The 22289-nt window shown below is 43.0% G+C and overlaps 1 protein-coding gene across 1 annotated transcript in view; it reads left to right on the top strand.

Annotated features, from left to right (window-relative positions):
* Positions 1-10452: 10452 nt before the first annotated feature.
* The window catches only part of LOC119653382, a 43123-nt gene continuing 31286 nt past the window's right edge, over positions 10453-22289 (top strand). The window contains exons 1-2 of the mRNA XM_038057929.1: positions 10453-11057; positions 17028-17300. Coding sequence (XP_037913857.1) covers positions 10971-11057; positions 17028-17300 — 360 coding nt within the window. The 5' untranslated portion in view covers positions 10453-10970. The remainder of the gene's footprint in view (positions 11058-17027; positions 17301-22289) is intronic.

Below are 22289 nucleotides of genomic sequence, written 5' to 3'. Positions count from 1 at the left end.
AGGAAATCCAGATATTCCGGTTTTACGCAGAGGTCCACCAATTCTACACCCCTAAAAGCTGTTTGGCATCCTAGACTACGCAATCGTTCCATCTGAGGCAAGGTGTGCCACGTCTTTGTTTCCTACCATCGATATTTATATAATAGATTTTCTGGACTGGCTCATCCTCACCCAGTAACTCGCTTACCGCAACCTATTGAACCGGATTTTGTCCACAAGTACACACACCATGGTACCGCCCATAGATTTCATCGTTATATACGCCAATGTGATGAGATGTGGCGAAATCTTATCCATTTGCGGCTTCCTTACCTATACAATGGTGTCAGCGTACACACCGCGCGGAATTTCTTCTTTTCCCTCACCCTCGCTCTAGGTTGGGTAGTTTCCCAAAATGAGAGCTATCTCACTTTAAGTGCGTACATTTTGACTCTTCACTCGCGTACTTTACAATTCACTTCAAAACAAATAGATTCGAAAAGTACTGATCCAGAACTTTCATTTTATACCCTACAAGACTATATTCGATGAAAAAAAGTGTTACATCCCCTTTTTTAAACTGCACGTAAATGTATGTCACTCACCGTATGCGTGGGATTTCATAGTTCGCATATTAATAGTTCCCATATGTCGGATTGCATTAGCCGTTTCAGAGAAAAGTGCCTGTGACAGACAGACAGACAGTGAATCGATTTTAATACTTGGCTATTTGAAACTGGCTCAACACGAATATACCCACAAAGTTATGGAACAGCATAAAAATTTTGTTGATACTGTCACTGGATACCATACACAAAATGTTGAAGGCAGCTAGTGAATCCTCAAAATGAATTTCTTCAAAGCTACATTCAAAACTGAAAATTTTGACTTACATTTGTGTTTATATGGCGTCGATATGTTAAAAACAAGTTGGAATACCGGAAGCTCGCGCTTCGGGTATAAAGGTTTTGTGTTCATCTTATGTAACAAACTTCAATGCATATTTTTCTATTCGTATATAGCTACAATTCCAACATAATCCTTCATATTTTTATAAACTACTAGACATACGTACATATTACAGCCGTAGATATTATCCTCACCCTAAACAAACAAACTGCCTATTTCCGAATACTGTACATATATATGCAGGTATGTAAACTCGTACGCAAAGCATTTCGAAGATGCTGAGTTATACTCAAGCGAGGCAATCAGTGCTGTCAAATGCTGGTTAGAGAACTCTGGGCTGACGCTTGCGGAGGAAAAAAACTGAAGCGGTCCTTATCACCAAGCGCCGGAAGAGAAATTACGCCTGTGTTAGAATCGGGAATCATATCATCACTTGCAAGCCGACCATCAAATATTTGGGGGTGGTGATAGACAGGAAGCACAATATGTTTGTGATAAATCATCCACTGCTAGTATGGCCCTGGCGAGGATGATGCGGAAAGTGGGAGGGCCACGGCATACCTCTAGGTTGCTTAGATCATGCTCATGCGCTATGCGACCCCAGTTTGGAGGGAGGCGTTGCGGATATCCGTTAACACTAGCAAACGGAATGCAGTCTACAGGAGGACAGCCCTGAGGGTATGCTCTGCCTTCCGGACTATCTCAGATGATGCAGCATTCGTCATCTCTGGATTGATGCCAATTGACATCTTGGTAGATAAAATGACGAATATATATAATGCGAAGCCAATCTCTCCCTTATTGCAGACGAAGAACGCTGAGAGAGAGATCCATAAATAGATGGTAAGAGCGATGGGAACGCTTGGGAAAGGGTTGGTGGACTTACAGGCTCATTCCTGCCATCAAGGACTGGTTGAGATTAATTATAATCTCACGCAGTTTCTCACGGACCATGGAGGATATCGCCAATTCCTGCACAGAATTAAATTGGAGACCTCACCCGATTGTCCAAATTGCGATGGAGTCCCAGAGCATATATTCTTCCACTGTCCGAGCTTTGTGGAAGAAAGGAGGAATCTAGAGGAGACTCTAGGAGAGGTGCTGGTACCAAAAAATCTGGTGCCGAAAATGCTAGCAAAAGAAGAGAATTGGAATGCGGCCAATTGCATGATCGTATTTACTCAAGGTAAATTGCGAAAGGCAGGGGGGAGGAGAAAAGCGCGATCACGTACGCATATAGAAAAAACGGGATTAAGCTAGAATTACCCGACTCCGCCCCGTGATGTAATACCTTGGTTCCGCGGGGCAGGGAGAGTCGGGGGTGGTTTTATTGGGTAAAAATCCCACACATTGGTGTGCCCAGACCAGTGTCTTTTGAAGATTTCCACCTCCTCAAAAAAAAAGAGACAAACAGGCAGACGGAGAGACAGACATCGACTCGATTTTAATAAGTTTTTGTTTCACACAAATCCTTAAAAAGTGGCATGGATACATTTGAATTCACTGCCAGACTTGCAATACATTGTATAGCTTGTCGCAAGCTCATATCGTTGCTCCACCAGGCAACTCTGTGACCCATATGCCACCGTTTTATACGGTTTTACTAATGGTGGCGATTTTTATCTCAGATTCGAACGTGGTCTGATCAAGTAAATTCTGAGGGATTAAGCTTTATTTTAATAAACCTCATTTGCTCATTGCAGTCAGCACTTTCCTAAGTTCCGGACATTTACCACTTCCGGCAATTTGCTGGTTATCCTGTCCCTCTTTTACTTCGCATAATAGGCATTTGGGGTCCCCATTGCACCCCCTGGCAATATGGTCTTTCTCCCCACACCTTCTGCATCGATGGATCAACGCCGCTGGTGCATGCCTTCGCGAAGTGCCCAAAGATGAGATATTTAAAGCACCTTTTTTGTGAAGTTTGTTTTCTTAGACGGCAGACAACCCATGCAATCCAAACTTTTCCCGCCGCTAACAGCTTGCATTACCCGCTCTGGTGCTCGTATTGTGGCCGCTTGAGTACCGCCATAGACTCCAAGTTTTTCCAGCCTAAATTGTTCCTTCAGAGTAGTACAAATTTCTCCTTTCGATGTTACCTCATCGAGATCCTTACATTGTTTGTAGATCTCACGTTTTTGGGCACGCATTGCGGCATTCTCCCCAAATGAGTGTTTAACTTGAGTGCGAAAGTCATCAATGTTGATTCTGCTTGCCTCTTTCTGAACGATTAGTGTTGATTTTCAGAATTGTCCTTTCGCCTTCCATTCGCATCCATTTCTTGGTCCTGCAGTACCCTTGCTATTGCGCATCTTGATCATATACGGTGGATGTTATCATGGTTTTTGTCGTCCAACGATCGAAAGTGATCATTTCTTTGGCAGAGCCATTCTCAGAAACTACCGAATCGAAAAATGTGAAGGAGGAGCAAGCTGCCACTATATGGTACCTAGGCTCCGAAATACCCTCCGATATCTGTTTAAATTAAGTAAGTGACAGTATAATATGTTTTACTGATTTACTGTAAAACCTCCCTTAAGTTCATTTTAGAATCACGAAGCAGCAATGTAGTGGTGGTCAAAGGGTAGTATAGGTCCCGGGGCGAAACGTGGATTGGTACCCACGATGGAGCATAAAACCTGGGAAATGCCTGCTGAACCAACACCAACAGCTCTACTACCAAACCCTATCTCCACCTCCACGTGGTGACCGCTGGGAGCTCTTTCTTAACGAAAAGCTGCAGACGGAGAAGGATGAAGGCGAGTATCCCGCGCCTAAAAACGGGATAAATTGTACCAACTGGTCCTCCAGGTTGGGGGTTGGGTAGGGCTGACAACCCTACACGGAAAACAACCGTTACGAAGCCACAACAGGAGCCTCGGATAGGACGGATATTAAAACGACGGACCCGGCAACGACAAAGGAACAACGATTTGCGCATTTTCTCATGGAACGTGCGCTCCCTGTACAGAGATGAAGCTGATAAGCAGCTAGCCGATACCCTGTCCCAATATAGGGCTGATGTAACAGCGTTGCAAGAGATGCGATGGACAGGGACCGGTTTCCTGGAGAAGAGCCACTACACCATATATTATAGCGGCCATCCAGTAAACCATGTGCTCGGAGTAGGTTTCTTAGTCAGCCAAAAAATGAAACCTGCTGTTATCGGCTTTGAAAGTATAAGCGAACGGCTATGCACTCTGCGCTTGCGAGGCAAGTTTAGAAATATAAGCCTCATAAACGTTCACGCCCCTACAGAGGAGACTGCAGAGTCGGAGAAGGATACCTTCTACGAGGCAGTAGAAAGAGCCCTCGAAGCCTGTCCCAGATATGATATCAAAATCATACTTGGGGATTTCAACAGCCAAGTAGGGAAGGAGCCCGTATTCAGGCGATACGTTGGCTCCCATAGCTTACACGAAAAAACAAATGATAACGGACTGCGGACTATTCAATTAGCAGGGTCACACGAAATGGTTGTTGGAAGTACCTGGTTTGCGCGGAAAGCGGTCCACAAACATACGTGGGCCTCTCCAGACGGGACCACTTTCAACCAAATTGACCACGTGTTGATCGAACGCCGCCACCTCTCAGCCTTGGTGAATGTCAGAACATATAGGGGGGCCAATATAGACTCGGATCACTATCTCGTTGGCATGGTGCTCCGAGCTCGAATAACAATACCACCTAGAATCCCCTCAGACAATCAGGTGAGGGTGAACACTGAAGCCATCCACAACACAACCCTCCGCGACACCTATAAGAGGGAAATGGATGCCGCAATAACCGCAGTCAATAGAGGACCTGGAGATGAAGCATCAACTAATGATCTTCACAACCACCTGAAGAACGTTATCATGGATACGGCCACAAATATACTTGGCCCCAGCCGCAAAAGGAGTCGGAACGGCTGGTTTGACGATGAATGTAAGCTAGCAACGGAACGGAAGAATGCCGCATACCGAGTAATGTTGCATTCTCAAAGAACGCGGGCACGCGCAGAGACTTATCACGAACTCCGTCGAGCGGAGAAGCGACTTCACAGACGGAAAAAGGAAGCCTGGGAGAACCAACAAGTCTGTGAACTAGAAAAGTACAGGGAGCAACCGCACCAGGCGCGCAAGTTTTACCAACAAGTCAGCAGGATGAAGCCTTATACACCTCGATGCTCATCCTGCCGAGACAAAGAGGGAAATCTGATTTCCGACAGAATGGGCATATTAGAGCGATGGGTTGAGTACTTTGATGAGCTACTGAACAACCAGAACATCGGCGAGTTGGAGGTCCCGCCAACTGAAGACGACGGACAAATACTGCCACCACCAAGTTTAGGAGAAACAGTCCGTGCAATTCATCGGCTAAAAAATCATAAGTCGCCAGGAGCCGATGGAATTACAGCCGAATTGGTTAAATATGGAGGCGACCAGTTACACCAAGTGGTTCATCAACTTGTGCTCAAGGTATGGGACAGCGAATCAATGCCTGACGATTGGCAGCGAGGCATAATCTGTCTCATACATAAAAAGGGAGATATCACACAGTGCAGCAATTATAGAGGTATCACGTTGCTGAGTACCATCTATAAGATATTCTCCACTATCTTGCTAGGCCGGATAGCCCCATACGCCCAGAACATCATTGGCCCATACCAAAGAGGCTTCACTCCAGGCAAATCAGCAACAGATCAGATTTTCTCTCTGCGGCAGGCGATGGAAAAACTGTTGGAATATGGACAACAGTTGCACCATCTGTTCATCGACTTTAAAGCCGCCTATGATAGCATAGCCAGGGTAAAACTGTACACGGCCATGAGAGAATTCGGTATCCCGACGAAATTAATAAGACTGACTAGGCTGACCCTGACCAATGTGCGAGGCCAGATAAAAGCAGCAGGATCACTCTCAAGACCATTCGACATCAACAACGGTCTACGACAAGGGGATGCGCTATCATGCGTCCTCTTTAACCTGGCCCTCGAGAAGGTGATCCGTGATGCTGAGGTGAATGCAAGAGGTACGATCCTCTTCAAGTCCACCCAACTACTGGCCTATGCTGACGATATCGACATCATGGGAAGAACCACCCGAGACGTTCAAACTGCCTTCATCCAGATCGAGCAGGCGGCGCGAGATCTTGGGCTGCACATCAATGAAGGCAAGACAAAATACATGGTGGCAACGTCAGCACCGAAGACGAATCAACCAACAACATCAAACCGCACTGGTCAAACACAAGCACGAACAAGAATAAGGATAGGGGAATACAACTTTGAGACCGTTGACAATTTCTCCTATCTAGGGTCGAAAATCACAACCGATAACAACTACGATGAGGAAATCCGCGCACGGTTGTTGTCAGCCAACAGAGCCTATTTCAGCTTACAAAGACTGTTCCGCTCGAAACGTCTCACCATAGGGTCAAAGCTCTTACTGTACAAGACTATGATCTTGCCAGTCCTCATGTATTCCTCGGAAACTTGGGTTCTTAGCAAGAAAAATTGCGAACTCTTGGCCGCGTTCGAGAGAAGAATCCTCCGAAGAATTTTTGGCCCCCTACATGAGGATGGACGATTCCGTAGCCTACACAACGACGAAATCTATGAGCGATACCATGACCGTACGGTTGTGGATAAAATCCGGCTCAATAGGTTACGGTGGGCGGGTCACTTAATCCGTATGGATGAAGATGATCCCACCCGGAAAGTCTATAAGGGCAATATCTATGGTAGGAAAAGAAGACGAGGCAGACCCTGCCTAAGATGGAGCGATGGCGTGGGCCAGGACGCCAGACAGCTTTTAGGGATATCGAATTGGTGGACCTCGGCGCAAAACCGGGATGTCTGGAGTTCCTTATTAAGGCAGGCCTAGACCGGATACCGGTTGTTGCGCCGTTGATGATGATGATTACGTGCTAGGTGCTAATGGGCCAAATGTCCACTGAAATGTTTTTATAAAAGAAATACACAAAACCTTTCATACCTTAAGCGTCCAGCTTTTAGTTTCCCGACTTGTTTGTATATGTTGTAGGTAAACTTCGTCATATTTATGAATAATATTGAACTCCTAGTGTGAAGCCTATAACATTGACTATTATCAAGACGGTGCTTTCCAGATCATTTTTTTTTTGTTATGGAGCTTTAAAAGATAGCGCACAGTGGAATATTTAACTATGTACACGCGGAACTGTTATGCACTCATCATTCCTCCCATAGGGAAACACAAAACCTTTTATAAGTGAAGCGTCTAGCTTCCGGTTTCGCGACTAGTTTCTAATATTGAGTAGAGTTTCGGAATCACGAAATCCGTCGAGACATATTTCAATATTGCGATTATTAGAATTTCTTTCAATCAAAACCGATAACCCAGCGTCCATCAACCACACGTCCGCGCTTATATTTTCACCATTCAATCTCGCGCAGAAGAATACCGCACAGTCACAGTTTCCGAACTCAGGATTTCATCAAAAGTAGAAACTTATAGCATCATTGTAAGGGAAGTGATGGAGAAAGCAATACGACAGCATAATCACTTGTTGAGGACATATTTACGATGGTTCGAATCATGTGCTTTTAGCAATAGAAATTTTGTGGCGCAGATGAATAAAGCAAAGACATCTTCGCCATCGAAAATCATTTTTCAGGTATTGTGTAAAACAAAACCTTATTAAAATCGGTTTACTGTCTGTCTGTCCGTGGATATTTTTATAAAATATATGCATATATTATGTCCTACGTACTAATGGGACAAATGCACACTCAAATGCCTTTGCAAAAGAAATACACAAAACTTTTCATACCTGAAGCGTCTAGCTTCCAGTTTCCCGACTTGGTTTCTTATGGTTACTGCGTGTGAAGTAGTCCCGTTCATTCAAATCGGGCTCGTGGTAGGTTACGCCCTCAGTGCGCCCGGTATCGCTCCACCACAATCTCGTCCGCGGAATTAAATTAAATTAAATTTCTTCCAACCACGACACAAAACCATCGCCATTCCGGTAAATTTCACTTAAACTGAACAAATATCACATATTAAAAACCTTGCAATTGAACACGTTATTTCAACTTTCGTCAAGTGATGGAAAAACTGGTGGAATATGACCATCAATTGCACCATCTTTTCATCGACTTTAAGGCCGCCTATGATAGCACAGCCAGGGTAAAACTGTACACGGCCAAGATAGAATTCGGTATCCCGACGAAATTGATAAGCCTGACTAGGCCGACCCTGACTTATGTGCGAGGCCAGATAAAAGCAGCAGGATCACTCTCAAGACTATTCGACATCAACAACGGTCTACGATCAAGTGGATGCCCTATCATGCGTCCTCTTTAACCTGGCCTTGGAGAAAGTGATCCGTAATGCTGAGGTAAATGCGAGGTGTACGATCCTCTTTAAGTCCACTCAACTACTGGCCTACGGTGACGATATCGACAGCATGGGAAGAACGACCCGAAACGTAGAAACTGCTTTCATCGAGATCGAGCAGGCGGCGCGAGATCTTGGGCTGCACATAAATGAAGGCAAGACAAAATATATGGTGGCAGCGTCAGCACCAAAAACCAACCAACCAACAGGAAGGGAAGAATAGACATAGGAGACTACAACTTTGAGGCCGATGATAATTTTTCCCGTCTAGGGTCGAAAATCACAACCGATAAAGTGCACGGTTGTTGGCAGCCGACAGAACCTATTTCAGCTTACAAAAACTGTTCCGCTCGAAACGTCTCACCATAGGGTCAAAGCTTTTACTGTACAAGACAATGACTTGCCAGTACTTATGTGTTCCTCGGAGAGTTGGGTTCTTAGCAAGAAAAATTGCAAACTCTTGGCCGCGTTTGAGAGAAGAATCCTCCGAAGAATTTTTGGCCCCCTACATGAGGATTGATGATCCCGTAGCCTACATAACGATGAAATCTATGAGCGATACCATGACCATAAGGTTGGGGATAAAATCCGGCCCAATAGGTTAGGGTGGCGGGTCACTTAATCCGTATGGATGAGGATGATCCCACCCGGAAAGTCTATAAGGGCAATATCTATAATAGGAAAAAAAGACGAGGCAGACCCTGCCTGAGATGGAGCGATGGCGTAGGTCAGGACACCAGACAGCTTTTAGGGATATCGAATTGGTGGACCTTGGCGCAAAACCGGGATGTCTGGAGATCCTTATTAAGGCAGGTCTAGACTGGATACCGGTTGTTGCGCCGTTGATGATTATGATATCAACTTTCAGCTTTCTCAAAGAAATGTCATCGACATGAATCGGTTGTTGACTAAAAATTATGCTAATTATTTTACCGTTACATGCGAATCAAAAACAAACACACAACAAGGATTGACAATTTTTCATTCGTGTCGTGTTCTACGAATTATATAAAGGAGCACTCAACATCTGCGAGCCGCTACGGTCACGCTGCTCCCAGGGCAGAGGTGAGGCAGCGTCTGACGATTTGCCTGTGCCCTGGTAAGAAACCGTAAAGCCGCCATCGCTTCACTTTTTTTGAAAAGTTTGGGTGCAAGCCCTAAGCGAGGGGTCCGTGGACCAGGAAAGAGGGAGTAAGTTGTTTCCCATTTGGTCCGGTCCAGCATTAAGTTGATGCGGACTTAGGAATCCCTCATTCTCAAAATGAATATTTCAGCTCTGGCCAAGCTCTGGTCAATAAGGCGGATTTGCGTTCAATATAATTCGTAGTCATGTCGTGTTCTACGAATTATATAAAGGAGCACTCAACATCTGCGGGCAGAGGTGAGGCAGCGTCTTACGATTTGCCTCTGCCCTGGTAAGAAACCGTAAAGCCGCCATCGCTTCGCTTTTTTTGAAGGATTGGCAATTTTTCATTCATTGAAAATTCATGAAAACTTGTGATTATCCTTTCACTGGGAATGGAAAAACTGTTGTTCTTTAAGTAGCTTTTCACGGTCACCAAATTCTTAAACAAGGACATACCACGAACAAATTTTAGGATCCTAAAGGATGCCTTAATACTATGAACTGACAAACTTTTCAGGATGTGAATGTGATGTAAAAAATCGGAAAAATGTCCTTTATGACCTCAAACAACATTATATTCAGTAGAGTGTCAAATGATAGGAATTTTTAACGTCCATATACATGATGAATTTGAGGTCACAGGACTTTACCGTTATGAAGTTACATGCAAAAAACATGATTTTCACAAAACTTTGTACCGATATTTCAACCCTTAAAACCCCGAGTGACCACACCTTTTTACGATCAACATACTATACTTAAATTTGCTAAACTCTTTATTTAGAGGGCTCACACCCCCTAACCGCAAGAAGACCTCATTTAAACACATATTTGTTGCCAAATACAAAACATTTTATACGATTTCCTTCTTGAGCCAAAATCTGAACTTACTTTCATGAAAAATGAGAGAAAAACAAACATTTGAAGTGAAAAGTATCATCAATTTGACTTGACAATTTCTCACTTACGAATAGCTTCCGCTCCCCTAATTTGCAGCCATAAGTTGGAATATGCAGTGCAACGGTTCCAACTCAAAATTTCGGCTCCACTGCAGTTGCCAGTCAGCTGGTGGGACCTGAAAAGCCGGAAGTTCTTCTTCGTGCAGCCACAACTGTCCACTCACATTTTCTCCAGTGCTTTTACTCAAGCCACTTCTCATTTCTAGTCTAGTTATGTCCGCGCATTAGCGTCTTCTTAAATTGTTTCTCGTTTGGCGCTGCCTATTCTTTTCGTATTTAATTATTTTTATTGTTTTCGCATTCCGATTGGAATTTCGTGATAGGCTGAGTCACCTACCTACCTACTGTTCGCCAGCTGGAGCTCTCCAACTCTAGCCCCGTTCAGTCGTTGGCTAGAAGATAAACGGCGCAACGGACGGACGACGGTGGCGGCGTCGATTCGAGCTTGCATTCCTCAGTGCCAGTTTATTTTCTTGTGTGCGGTTTCACTCTCAAAAAAGAATTGGTTAAGAATAATAAGACAAGAGTACGCGCTGCGTTTGGAGTTATTAGTGCGTTTATAGATGAACGTTGATGCAACCCCGATCGCGAGTGCAGTGCCAGTGCTAGAGTGCCAGAAATATTCAGAAGCTGAAAATGTCGGGCGCATCTCCATCCAAGGAGAAATTTTGCTCCATAATTGGCGAAATTGTTGATAAAACATGTGACATCATCGTTGACACGGTAAGTATCTCTCTGAATAATTTGTGTGTATTTTGCAACAGTGAAGGCCACGTGGAGGTCCTTCAGTATCAGCAGCCCGAAATTCGTTGACGAACGGTCCCTCAGCAGAAATTGTAACTGTTATTCGAAATTCGGCATGCGCCTAAGATGGTTTCGAAATTCTGCCCCAATTAGGTGTTATGTATTTTCCCAAACTGTTTTTGAAATAAGCAAACAAATGATAAGGAGAAGTCTAAGCCAATTCATGTCCTGATAGTTGCTCGGAAAAACGAAATTTTCATGGCAACAAATCCAGAAAGTTTTTCTGACTTCACCGCTGCCTGGTGAGGGGGAGGCGGTTTCGAATATTTTTTACCCAAAAGAGACTTGCGTATGAGCCGTTTATTTTGAAAGAGGGATAAGTAACTTTGTTTTCGGCTCAAGATGTTTCATGTCAACTTTCGATGGGATGCTTGTATTTTTCTCACTAGGAATAGTTTCCTAGTCATTGAAAAATCACTATTGTTTCATTACGGGAACTCAATTGCGCTACTTAAAAAAAAATTGAAAAAAATACTGACTGCAATTACTGACTTACATTACGTGTTTCACTTAAAAAAGTATAAACGACAGATATTTTGTACTTTTTGTTTAAAGTGTGAGTAACAATTTTGAATTTGAAATAAATATAGAGTTGGTGCGTGCATCGCACCACTCCTACGAGCCATCGTTCACGGCTACCTGAATTGCGTTTCAGCTCCCCCCACAATTTTCCGAGACGCCTGCACTTCTTCTCTATTGTTCTGCGTCAAATGCCCTTGCGACAGCCCACTCTTCGGCCATCTTGGGAGAGTGTATTACACTTAATAGCGTAGCCAGCAATACAATTGTCGTCCTTATTGTTATTGCCACCTCCAACTTCTAATCCAATTGTCCACGGGTACGCCGACCAAATTCTTCGTTTGAAATACTATCAGGTCAGCATACTCCGTTGATACGTTGCAGGCACTTGTCCACAAAGATTTAGAGCTTTTAAACTATACTGAGGGTCACTTCCCATGTGCTACACCCATATAGCGGCACAGATAGGACACTTCCCGATTTTAGAGAAGGCAACGAAAACGGATCTAGCGCTGTTAATGCGTCGAGAAACATCCAGTTCGTTGGCAGAAACCACGCTTCCTAGATATAACAAATTGATCGACGCGTTCGATGTTCTGCCCATTAATGCATTAAGCGAGAGTGTGGTGATCCGTCAGACTGAGAGTTGTTTGAGGAAAGATGTCATCGTCCTGATTGTTTCACATCCTCCGGACAGGTACGGAAGAGTACGTCATATTTTATGCTATTATACGGTGCTCTGATAATAGCTATAAGTTTCTCCGGAAGGCTCCTCCTGCGTAGATCACGCCAGATCCACTTTCTGTTCACTCTGTTGAAAGATGAATGCAGGAGGATCAGAAGCAAAAACCCGCCTACTCTCTGTCGATCAGGCCTTCGAGATGTTCTTTGATGCGTTCCAGGATTACTTTCATTATTATCTTTGCGACGACAGCAAGCACGTAGGTACCCCTCCAATTGTAACACTCGGGACGGGTACGGGTCCCTCTTCCACTCTCTGGGAAGTTTTTGGATTCTCAGAATTTCCGTACGAGTAGAAGTAGCAGATTTGCAGTAACTGCAGGTGCGGCGTACCAGGTGTACTCCTAATTAATTTCCGTTTTTGTTTGGATAGATGGCGTTCTATGTTTTGTGTCGCTGTTGGTCACACATATCTGTCATTTTATTTAGTTGTTGTCGAGTGTCTAAACTGCGTTGACGTTTCCCCAAAAAGTTCCTCCAGCAAGTTTTTATTGCGCGTCAAATATGTCGGCGTACGTACCGAATTTCGTGCATATGCGCCATGCATTGCATTTCATGTTCAATCAAGGAAAAAAAGTGTCCGACAGCCACTGTGCATGGAAGTTTATGGCGATCGTGCATTAACACTTCGAACATGTGAAACGTGGTTTCGACAATTCAAAAGTGGAGATTTCTAGCTGAACGGCCCCGTACGCTCCGGCATGTGGGAAGTGGGTGCCGCATGAACTGACCGAGAGACAAATGGAGAACCGAAAAGTGACGTGTGAAATGCTGCTTCAACGGTACAAAAGAAAGTCTTTTCTCCATCGAATTGTTACGGGCGACGAAAAGGGGATTGTCTTGGAGAACCCTAAACGCAACAAATCGTGGGTGAGTCCAGGTGAAGCATCGACATCGATGGCATCGGCCAAATCATTACGGTCGGATGGTCATGCTGTGTGTGATCTACTTTGAACGGTGTGATTTACTTTGAACTGCTGAAACCTAGTGAAACTGTGAACGCCATTCGCTACAAACAACAAATGGAAGATTTAAGCCGAGCGGTTGCGGAGAACCGACCAGAATATCGAGAAAGACAGCAGAAGGTGATTTTGCTCCACGACAATGCACCATCGCATAAGTCGAAAGTCGTTCGCGACACGCTGGAAAAATTCAAGTGGATGGTGCTTAGCCATGGGGCTTACTCACCAGACCTGGCCCCTTCGGATTACCACCTCTTTGCCTCATTGGGCCACGCACTTTTTGAGAAGCACCTCGACTCTTCCGAAAATTTGCGGAAATGGCTCACTGAATGGTTCAATTCCAAAGACAATTCTACTGACGTGGTATTCACAAATTACCAGAAAGGTGAGAGAAATGTGTAGAAAGCGATGAAAAAAATTTCGAATAAAATAACTATTACGGTTCCCTTGGAATTGTGTTTTATTCACAAAAAAAAACGGAAATTAATTAGGAGTACACCTGGTAACTCTGTGGGGAGAACGAAAAACCCAGCGGCTCTACTCCGTTGGAGTGCACTGATAGCCGAAATGATTTCTTTTCTGCTCGGGCATGTTACGGTGACTAGCCATTTCATCCACACGAACCAAAACTTCAACGGATCTGATATGGCAAGGAAATGTGGTGAAGTATTACCTCTTCAGCTACTCATCATCGTGGATGAGGAGTCGACCCTCTTTGTCTCGGCGGGATGAACATCGAGGTATGTCAGGCTCCATCCTACTGACTTGTTGGTAAAACTTTCGCACCTGGTGCGGTTGCCCCCTGTACTTTTCGAGTTCACAGACCTGTTGATGCTCCCAGGCTTCCTTTTTCCGTCTGTGAAGCCGCTTCTCCGCTCGACGGAGTTCGTGATAAGTTTCCGCGCATGCTCGCGTCCTTTACATTCATCGTCAAACCAACCGTTTCGACTCGTTTTGCGGCTGGGGCCAAGTATGTTTGTAGCCGTATTCATGATAACGTTCTTCAGGTGATTGTGAAAAACATTTGTTGATGCTTCATCTCCATGATCTCTGTTGACCGTGGTTAGTGCAGCATCCATTCTTATAGACGTTGCGGAGGGCTGTGTTGCAAATGGCTTCAGTGTTAACTCTCACCTGATTGTCAGAGGGGATTCTGGGTGGTGTTGTTATTCGAGCTCGGAGCACCATGCCAACGAGATAGTGATCCGAATCTATATTGGCCCCCTATATGTTCTGAGATTCATCAAGGCTGGGAGGTGCCGCGTTCGATCAACACGTGGTCAATTTGGTTGAAAGTGGTCCCGTCTGGAGAGGCCGATGTATGTTTGTGGACCGTTTTCCGCACAAACCATGTACTTCCAACAACCATTTCGTGTGACACTGCTAATTGAATAATCCGCAGTCCGTAATCATTTGTATTTGGATGTAAGCTATGGGAGCCAATGTAACGCCTGAATACGGGCTCCGTCCGTACTTAGCTGTTAAAATCCCCAAGTATAATTTTGATATCATATCTGGGGCAGGCTTCGAGATTTCGTTCTTTTGCCTCGAAGAAGGTATTCTTCTCCGACTCTGCAGTCTCCTCTGTAGGGGCGTGAACGTTATTGAGGCTTATATTTCTAAATTTGTCTCACAAATACAGTTCGCTTATGTTTTCATTTATTTTTGGACTGACTAAGAAACCTACTCCGAGCACATGGTTTACTGGATGGCCACTATAATATATGGTGTAGCGACTCTTTTCCAGGAAACCGGTCCCATCACGTTTCGCCCTGAGACCTATACTACCCTTTGACCACCATATCGCATGGGCCTAGAATAATAATAATCGTTGCGGCGGCAATCTAATTGAATCAAGGTCTTGAAGTGTGTTAGAGCACTTCATTCAAGACGGTAACGGTACACTACGGTATACTGCTTGGGGCTACACAGAGCGTTGGTTCTCCCGCGATTATTCCAATTTTGACTCGTTCACAGCTAAGTCAACTGGTATTCGACATTCAGTCAACATACAAATCCCTCTGCCATCAGTGAGATTTGAACCGCGACCTTTTGCTACGATAGCCTAGCGCTCTAACCACTGAGCCACCTGGATACTATAGGCCCAGAATGTCCATCTTATATCGCTGGAATTATCGCTCTAGTTGAAGAAAGTGAGCATTCTGAGGACCACCGACACCGTTGCCGAGGAACGTGCGCATATTCGGCGTGAGTTCAGTCCCTACCCGAGGCGTTGACGTTTCGGTGTCAATGAGGTTTCTTGTGCAAGTTGCTAGCAGACAGACTTCTATGCCTTTTAGTCGTCTTTTACGACAAACAGGAAATACTTTCAGTGTATTTTTAAACCGCAATGCAATAAATGTGTGTGAGATTTTTGGAAATAATTGTTTGGAACAATTTAAGGAATTTTATGTCAAAACATGTTCTACCGTAAATTCGGAGCCCTTGTGGAGTCATTAGTCACAAACGATGTAGAAATAACGGAATATTGCAGTTAATAACGAAAAGACACTTTGTCGCTAATTTAATCACTACGTTTATTAACTACACGAACTCATCTAGTATACTCTGCGGCAACAGCTAGTACCAGAAGAACTCGTGGGCTGGGTTGACTTGCTCTAGCGCGATCCGAAAAGTAAAGTTCGAAATGTGGCGCGTATATCAAAACTGCTTCGTGTCTCTGTCGGTGGAAGCGCCCTCTCACCACTGCTCTTTGTTTTTGCCATGGACACTGTCACACGGAGCATTCAATGTCTAGCGCCCTATACACTGCTTCATGCTGCTTCAGCGTCTCATAGCAATGTCGCTAAGAACTTGTGCAAAAATGGAATGATTGCCTCATGCAACGCCGTGTCAGATTGATTCTGAATAAAACTGAATTTTTGATAACTAATTTTAACGAAACAAGGTCTATTACTGTCAGTGGTAGCGACCTAACCAGAACTGACCGATTTATATATCTCGGATCAATGTTATCAGTCAGTTGAACTTGGCCTCACCATAGTGGCTCAGCCCCTACTGTCCAAGATAATGCTCTTCCAGCCCTCATTTATTCCTTGGAAACTTGATTTCTTAGTCAGAAAATTGTGAGTTCTTAACCGTGTTCAAAAAGGGAATTTTCATAGAACTTGTTTCCCTAAAAAGGACATTAGGGTAGGCCAGGACACCTTGTAGCTGCTAGAACAATCGAACTGGTTGACTGCGTCGAGGTTTGGAGTTTGGAGTTCTTTATTAAGGCAGGCTAAGACCGGGCACTGATTGTTGCGCCGTTAATGCCGATGAATCATTTTTACTTTTTTTATTAGACTAGAATTCTTTCAATTTTTTTGTTCGTAATTTTATAAAGATTCTAGCTCTGCTTTACAGTCAAATCAGGGTAATAATCACAGGCAAGCGCAATGCTGACCACCTTGCCTTCTGTAGTCTACTGTTACTGTCTTACTCTAACATTCTCTAAGACCCTGCTCCATCCAATTGGATTTTCGCGCCATCATCATTAAAGCTAGCAACTTTCCAACCACTGGAATACATTTCATGTAGAATAAGACGGATTATGTAATGCATGCATGTGTAAATGGGAAAATAAAATTAAAATATATAAATACTCCTGTGCTCATTCACTGTAAGTATGGAAAATTATTATGTTTTATTTCTTTTTTCATTCTAGGAGGAGGCACTTGAATATGACGCTGTAGAGCTCACCGTACTATTAAAATCAATAGGGTTTCGATTGATTTCCTTTGAATTCGAAACATCACCTGAAGTTGATTCTAGTGATATCGAAATGGAAATCCGATGTAAACGTTCAGGCATTACATCAAAATTATTATTGAACGCGAAAAAATGTACTTGTCCTGAGCGAAATAAACAAGCAGAAAACAACAACTCATATTGGGAGATTCAAGGCAGAGGTCCTCAAACACCAGTTTCTAGGTTTAAGGTAAGGCATTGAAATATATGTACAGAACAGTGTCATCGAATTATGAACACTAAGAAAGTTTTGATATGTCTATTGGCTTCCATTCGTTGTTTAAATGGCAGAGGACCATCGTTTAAAACTTTTAAATATTATTGCTGATTTTCGTCGCCTTGCACAATTGCAAGGGTCCAGGACATTTGCTCACTACCACCCCCAAGATTATCTAACTGTTATTTGAACGCAGAAAGGGTGGTACTTTTCTCCTGATCGTCGTCGAGCGGAAAAAATTGATCTCTCAATGCCTTCGAAGTGTATTCGTCACTAAATCGAAGCTAAAACTAATATTAGCCGCAGCTACTTTTTACTATAGCAAACACTAAGAAATTACTTTTTATTCAAACCGTACCTTTTCCCAGTTAGCTGCAGTGAATATTTTGTGCTACCTTACGAAATTCAAACGGACATTGACTTGGTTGGTCGCTCTTTCCTCCATAGATATTTTTAGCATATGTAGAAACTGTACTCAAACTTACCCCTTCCATTCAGGCAAATTCACGGTAATTACGCCATTTACCACGAATGAGGGCAACAATGACTCTGTTTTGACTGGAATATCAGCTTTCCTGCGCATACTTTCAATTACACGATTTTATTAACATTTGAAGAAAACGCCCATTTTTAGACCACTTACCTCCAAAACTATTGAAATCTATAGACTTAATAATTGATCTTAATGATATCAAACATGCTGCAATGATGTCAAACATATAACAATAAAATTCGTCTGTTTTACCAACGTATGAAACGAGAAAATGTGGTTCGAGCCAAAGGGCAGGTGCACTAGCATATTCCAGGCAGAAACATACACCATGGACAGATGTGCCTTCTTTAATCTCCAAAGGAACTACAGGGGGCAGAACATTGTTATTCTCACCGATAGCCAAGCAGCGATCAAGGCACTTAGGTCCAACCAGGTAAACTCTAAACTGGTATGGGAATGTCTTGAGAGATTGAATACATTCGGCTCATCCAAGAAGGTCTGGATAATCTGGGTTGGAAGGCAACGAAGCAGCGGGCGAACTAGCCAAAAAGGGAGCAGGGACGCCTTTAAATGGACCAGAACCCTTCTGTGGAATCGGAAACGGTTTCATGGCTATGACACTAAGAAATGAAGAGGAACGGTTGGGGGAATTATACTGGGCGGGCCTACCAGGGATGGAGCAGTCCAGGGTGCTTATTGGAGGATACGAACCCATGGGCACAAAGGATTGATTAAACCTCATCAAAAAGAACCTCCAAATCATAGTGGGAATTCTCACTGGTCACGGTCGGCTAAACTATCACCTAGGGAAGCTAGGGATATCCACGGACACTGCCTGCAGGTTTTGTGCGGAGTGTAACGAAAGCTCTATACACAGAATGGGACAGTGTCCGGCACTTGTGCAAAGTAGGTCGACGCCTCTGGGAGAACACTTAATACCAGATCCAAAGCTGAAAGATTTGGAAGTACGAAACATACTAAAGCGCCTGACGGTTACAGGCTTGCTTGAGATACTATGATTAATAGGTACACTATAACTAGTAAAGGGGGCACAATAGTTCTTTAAGGACGCGATGCGACTTTCCCTAAACAGAACAGTAATAATAACGTATGATAATGCTACAAACCACGTCACGCAAAGATGCTCTATCACGTTTCTATTCAGTAATAATTTTTGAGCGTAAAACAAAACATCGGTACTTTTTCTACTGTTAGCAGGGAGAGAAAGTGGACAAATAATCAGAAGCTAATATCATATCATAAAACTACAGACACTAAATTTCATAGTTGCATTGAAATCAGTGGTGTTTATAATTCGTTGGCACTGCACTGTACATATAGTATATATGTAGCTCACATTGCTCTTGACGGCTGTCTATAAAACATTGTTTTACTTGTTTCCTTACTTGTATCAAAGAGTATTAACATCCGATTCAAAACTGCATATTGTAATTGAAACCAAGAGACAATGAAACTTTCCTACTCATAGGATTTGCAAATTATGAAAATTTTTCAAGTTACCTCACTTAAATAAAAAGAAGTCGAACAACCGAAAACCGGACGCTTCAAGTATGAAAGATCTTGTGTATTTCTATTATAAAAATATTTGAGTTGTCGTTTGGCGCATTTGTACCTAGTTCGTGATGTATATACATATATTATGGCAGGCAATTCACTTTACCGTGATACTTCTTTGACCTACTATAACTTAAACACAATATAGAACGGTGTTACTGACTGCACGCGTGCGGGTCCACAATTCCCATCTTCCCACCAAATTTCACATTAATGGGAATAACTGTTTTTCAGAAAAGTGCGAGTGACAAACAGACAGACAGTAAACCTATTTGAATTAGGTTTTTTTATACAAAACCTTGACTGTGACAACCGGTGAGGCATTGGCGCTCTTCTTGGTATTACGCTGATAAAAGCTTAAATAATCCTGGAAGAACACCACGAAAGTGTTCATTAGACCGCCATATACCAACCACATTGACGCTGAAGGGCATTTCGAAGAATCTAATAGCTGTTATCAAATTGAAGGCGCGAGATGTCGTATGCTACATCAAGGTAAAAATTCAGAGCAATGTGTAAGGTAGATTCTGGTAGGGTTGCATTTTGTCACCGATATTATTTCTCGTTATCGGTGATGCCCTCCACGCTGCCTTGGTATGAAGACGTGGCTGGCTGATTTTATTTTTCCTCGAACACCTCGGTTACGCTCTTTTTGCTCTCTCACCAAGTCATGGACCTAGACCAGATGGCTCTGAATTTGAAAAAGGAAGCAGTTTGATTCGGAATGAAGATTAACATCACCGGAAACTCGGCGCTTCAGGTATAAAGGTTTTATGTTCATCTTATGTGAGCAACTCTCTATGCATTCATACATAGCTAAGAATGCACAATTTTCTGTCATATATTGCTAAGAAAATTATCCATATGTAGATACATATTAAAGACATAAATATTGTGCACAAAATTGATTTAAAGGTTCGCATATACATATATACAGACATGCCTGTCTCCAGTAATTGATACTGATATTCAAATAACTGAAAAAAAAACCAAACTGTGTCGACGAAAGAGCCCTCCTCTCCCTAGAATCCAATAAATTTATATGAAATGCAATATTTTGACTTCCAATAACTTTGTTAATAATAGTTGGATTGCGTTCAAACTTTCAAGAATTATGTCCTGTATTATCAGCTACACTGTTGCACATTTTGTATTTCTGGGGTGAGCTTAAGGGCCCTCCCCCGGGCTCGGGTAAATTTCTAAAACATGGTAATATACAACTATTAACTTTATTTGTGCAGATATCGGAACGGGATAGATTCTGAAGACAAGACCTGCAAAATTTTATATCACCCTTTCGCATGTATGAGGAGTTCCCCCTTCAAACTCAACACAAAATGGCGCCATTCGCTGCATGTAAAGGGACACACACTATATGTTCTCTCCAAAATTTAAAAAATTCGGTTCAGTGGTTTCGGAGTAAATCGGGTGTGACAGACAGATAGACAGACGCACAGACAAAATCTTAAAAAGTAGGTCAATCAACATGAAATGAACGCTGGTTCGCACTAATGTGTTACTATATGGAAATAAGACAAGGAAAATGATCAACGCCGCTGCTCAGGGGCTCCGATAAATCGCTCGCCTGAGAGTTCCGTTGCGCAGAACAGAGAAGATATGTTGCAAAGTTTTTGGAAAATTAAGAGGGGAGTTGACGCACATTGTCAGGAGCCGGACGAGATAGGTAGATATGGTTAAAGGGCTACATCCACCGTAGCGGTTTATAACAACTATAAATTAAAGTAGCTTGGCTTTGATGGGATATAAAAGGTGCAGATGATATGGAAACTGTATTCGGCTCAGTCAAGCGCCACAACCCTCGAGAGATGAACTGCTACCGCGAAAGCCAAATCTTATGAATTCAATAATATCTTGGAGCTACTGCTACTAAGTAAATCTGTTTGTAATATTGGAAGCGTGTGAGTAGAAACAGCACGTCACCTCCCAAATATAGCATTGCAACTTGTACAGACCGCCAAACATATGTAAAAATTCCAAAGTTAACTTCTTTAGCGTCTGAGGTTAGGTAAATAGAGGTCAAAATACGACTTTCACAAAAGCCAAAATGTCGCTACTATAAGGAGTGAACGTTTCAATCTTTTCCTTCCTGACAAGAACTAGCTACGTATATCATATATAATAAATGCGAGTACCACACAACCTATAAAAAACGAAAGATATACGATATTTAACATGCAGGAATCTGCTTCGAGGAAGTTTAAATATTACGGAAACCGTCAAGTATAAGGACGTTGTGTTTGAATTAAAATGATTGAAATAAAGGAAAGGAAATAAACTCTATGCAAATATGACCCAACTATATACAAACTCCATCCAGATGGTTTATTGGTTAGAGCAATAAGCTGTCCCTGTGGTGGCAAAGAAATTCGTATCATGGCTGCACCTCAGAAACCAGTCAGCTCAGCTGTGGGTGAGTACCCAAGTCAAATCAGGGTAATAAATATATACGAGCGCACTACTGATCGCCCAGTCTCCAAATGTATCATTATGGTCTTGAATGAGTGAATGATAATGATAAAATAGGTGGGGGAGAGGTGTAGCCACATAGGAAATGTTCCGTGGATTTCGCTTTCTATTCTGAAAATATGCCCAGCTAGCGAATTATCACCAGATAGAATGCCTACAATACTTCTGCAGGTCTTCCTGCTTTTCAATAAGATAGACTTTCTAGTACTCGTATGTTTGTTTGATTCTAACAGGAAACGTTTGATGTGTTCAGTGGCATTTAGGCCATGTCATTATGGGAAGTTTCTTCCCAGTTTTTGATAGCGGCATTGGCTAAAGCTAACACTCAAGTTGCTAGCTCCGATCTTGGTAAGGAAGATATTAAGGGGTCATCCCGTGTGTCGGATCCGGCCAATGATGTTCTGGAC

The sequence above is a fragment of the Hermetia illucens genome, chromosome 4 (assembly GCF_905115235.1).
Source record: "Hermetia illucens chromosome 4, iHerIll2.2.curated.20191125, whole genome shotgun sequence".
NCBI lineage: Eukaryota > Metazoa > Arthropoda > Insecta > Diptera > Stratiomyidae > Hermetia > Hermetia illucens.
Note: the sequence above shows the minus strand (reverse complement) of the source record. Positions and strands in the feature narration are given on the sequence as shown.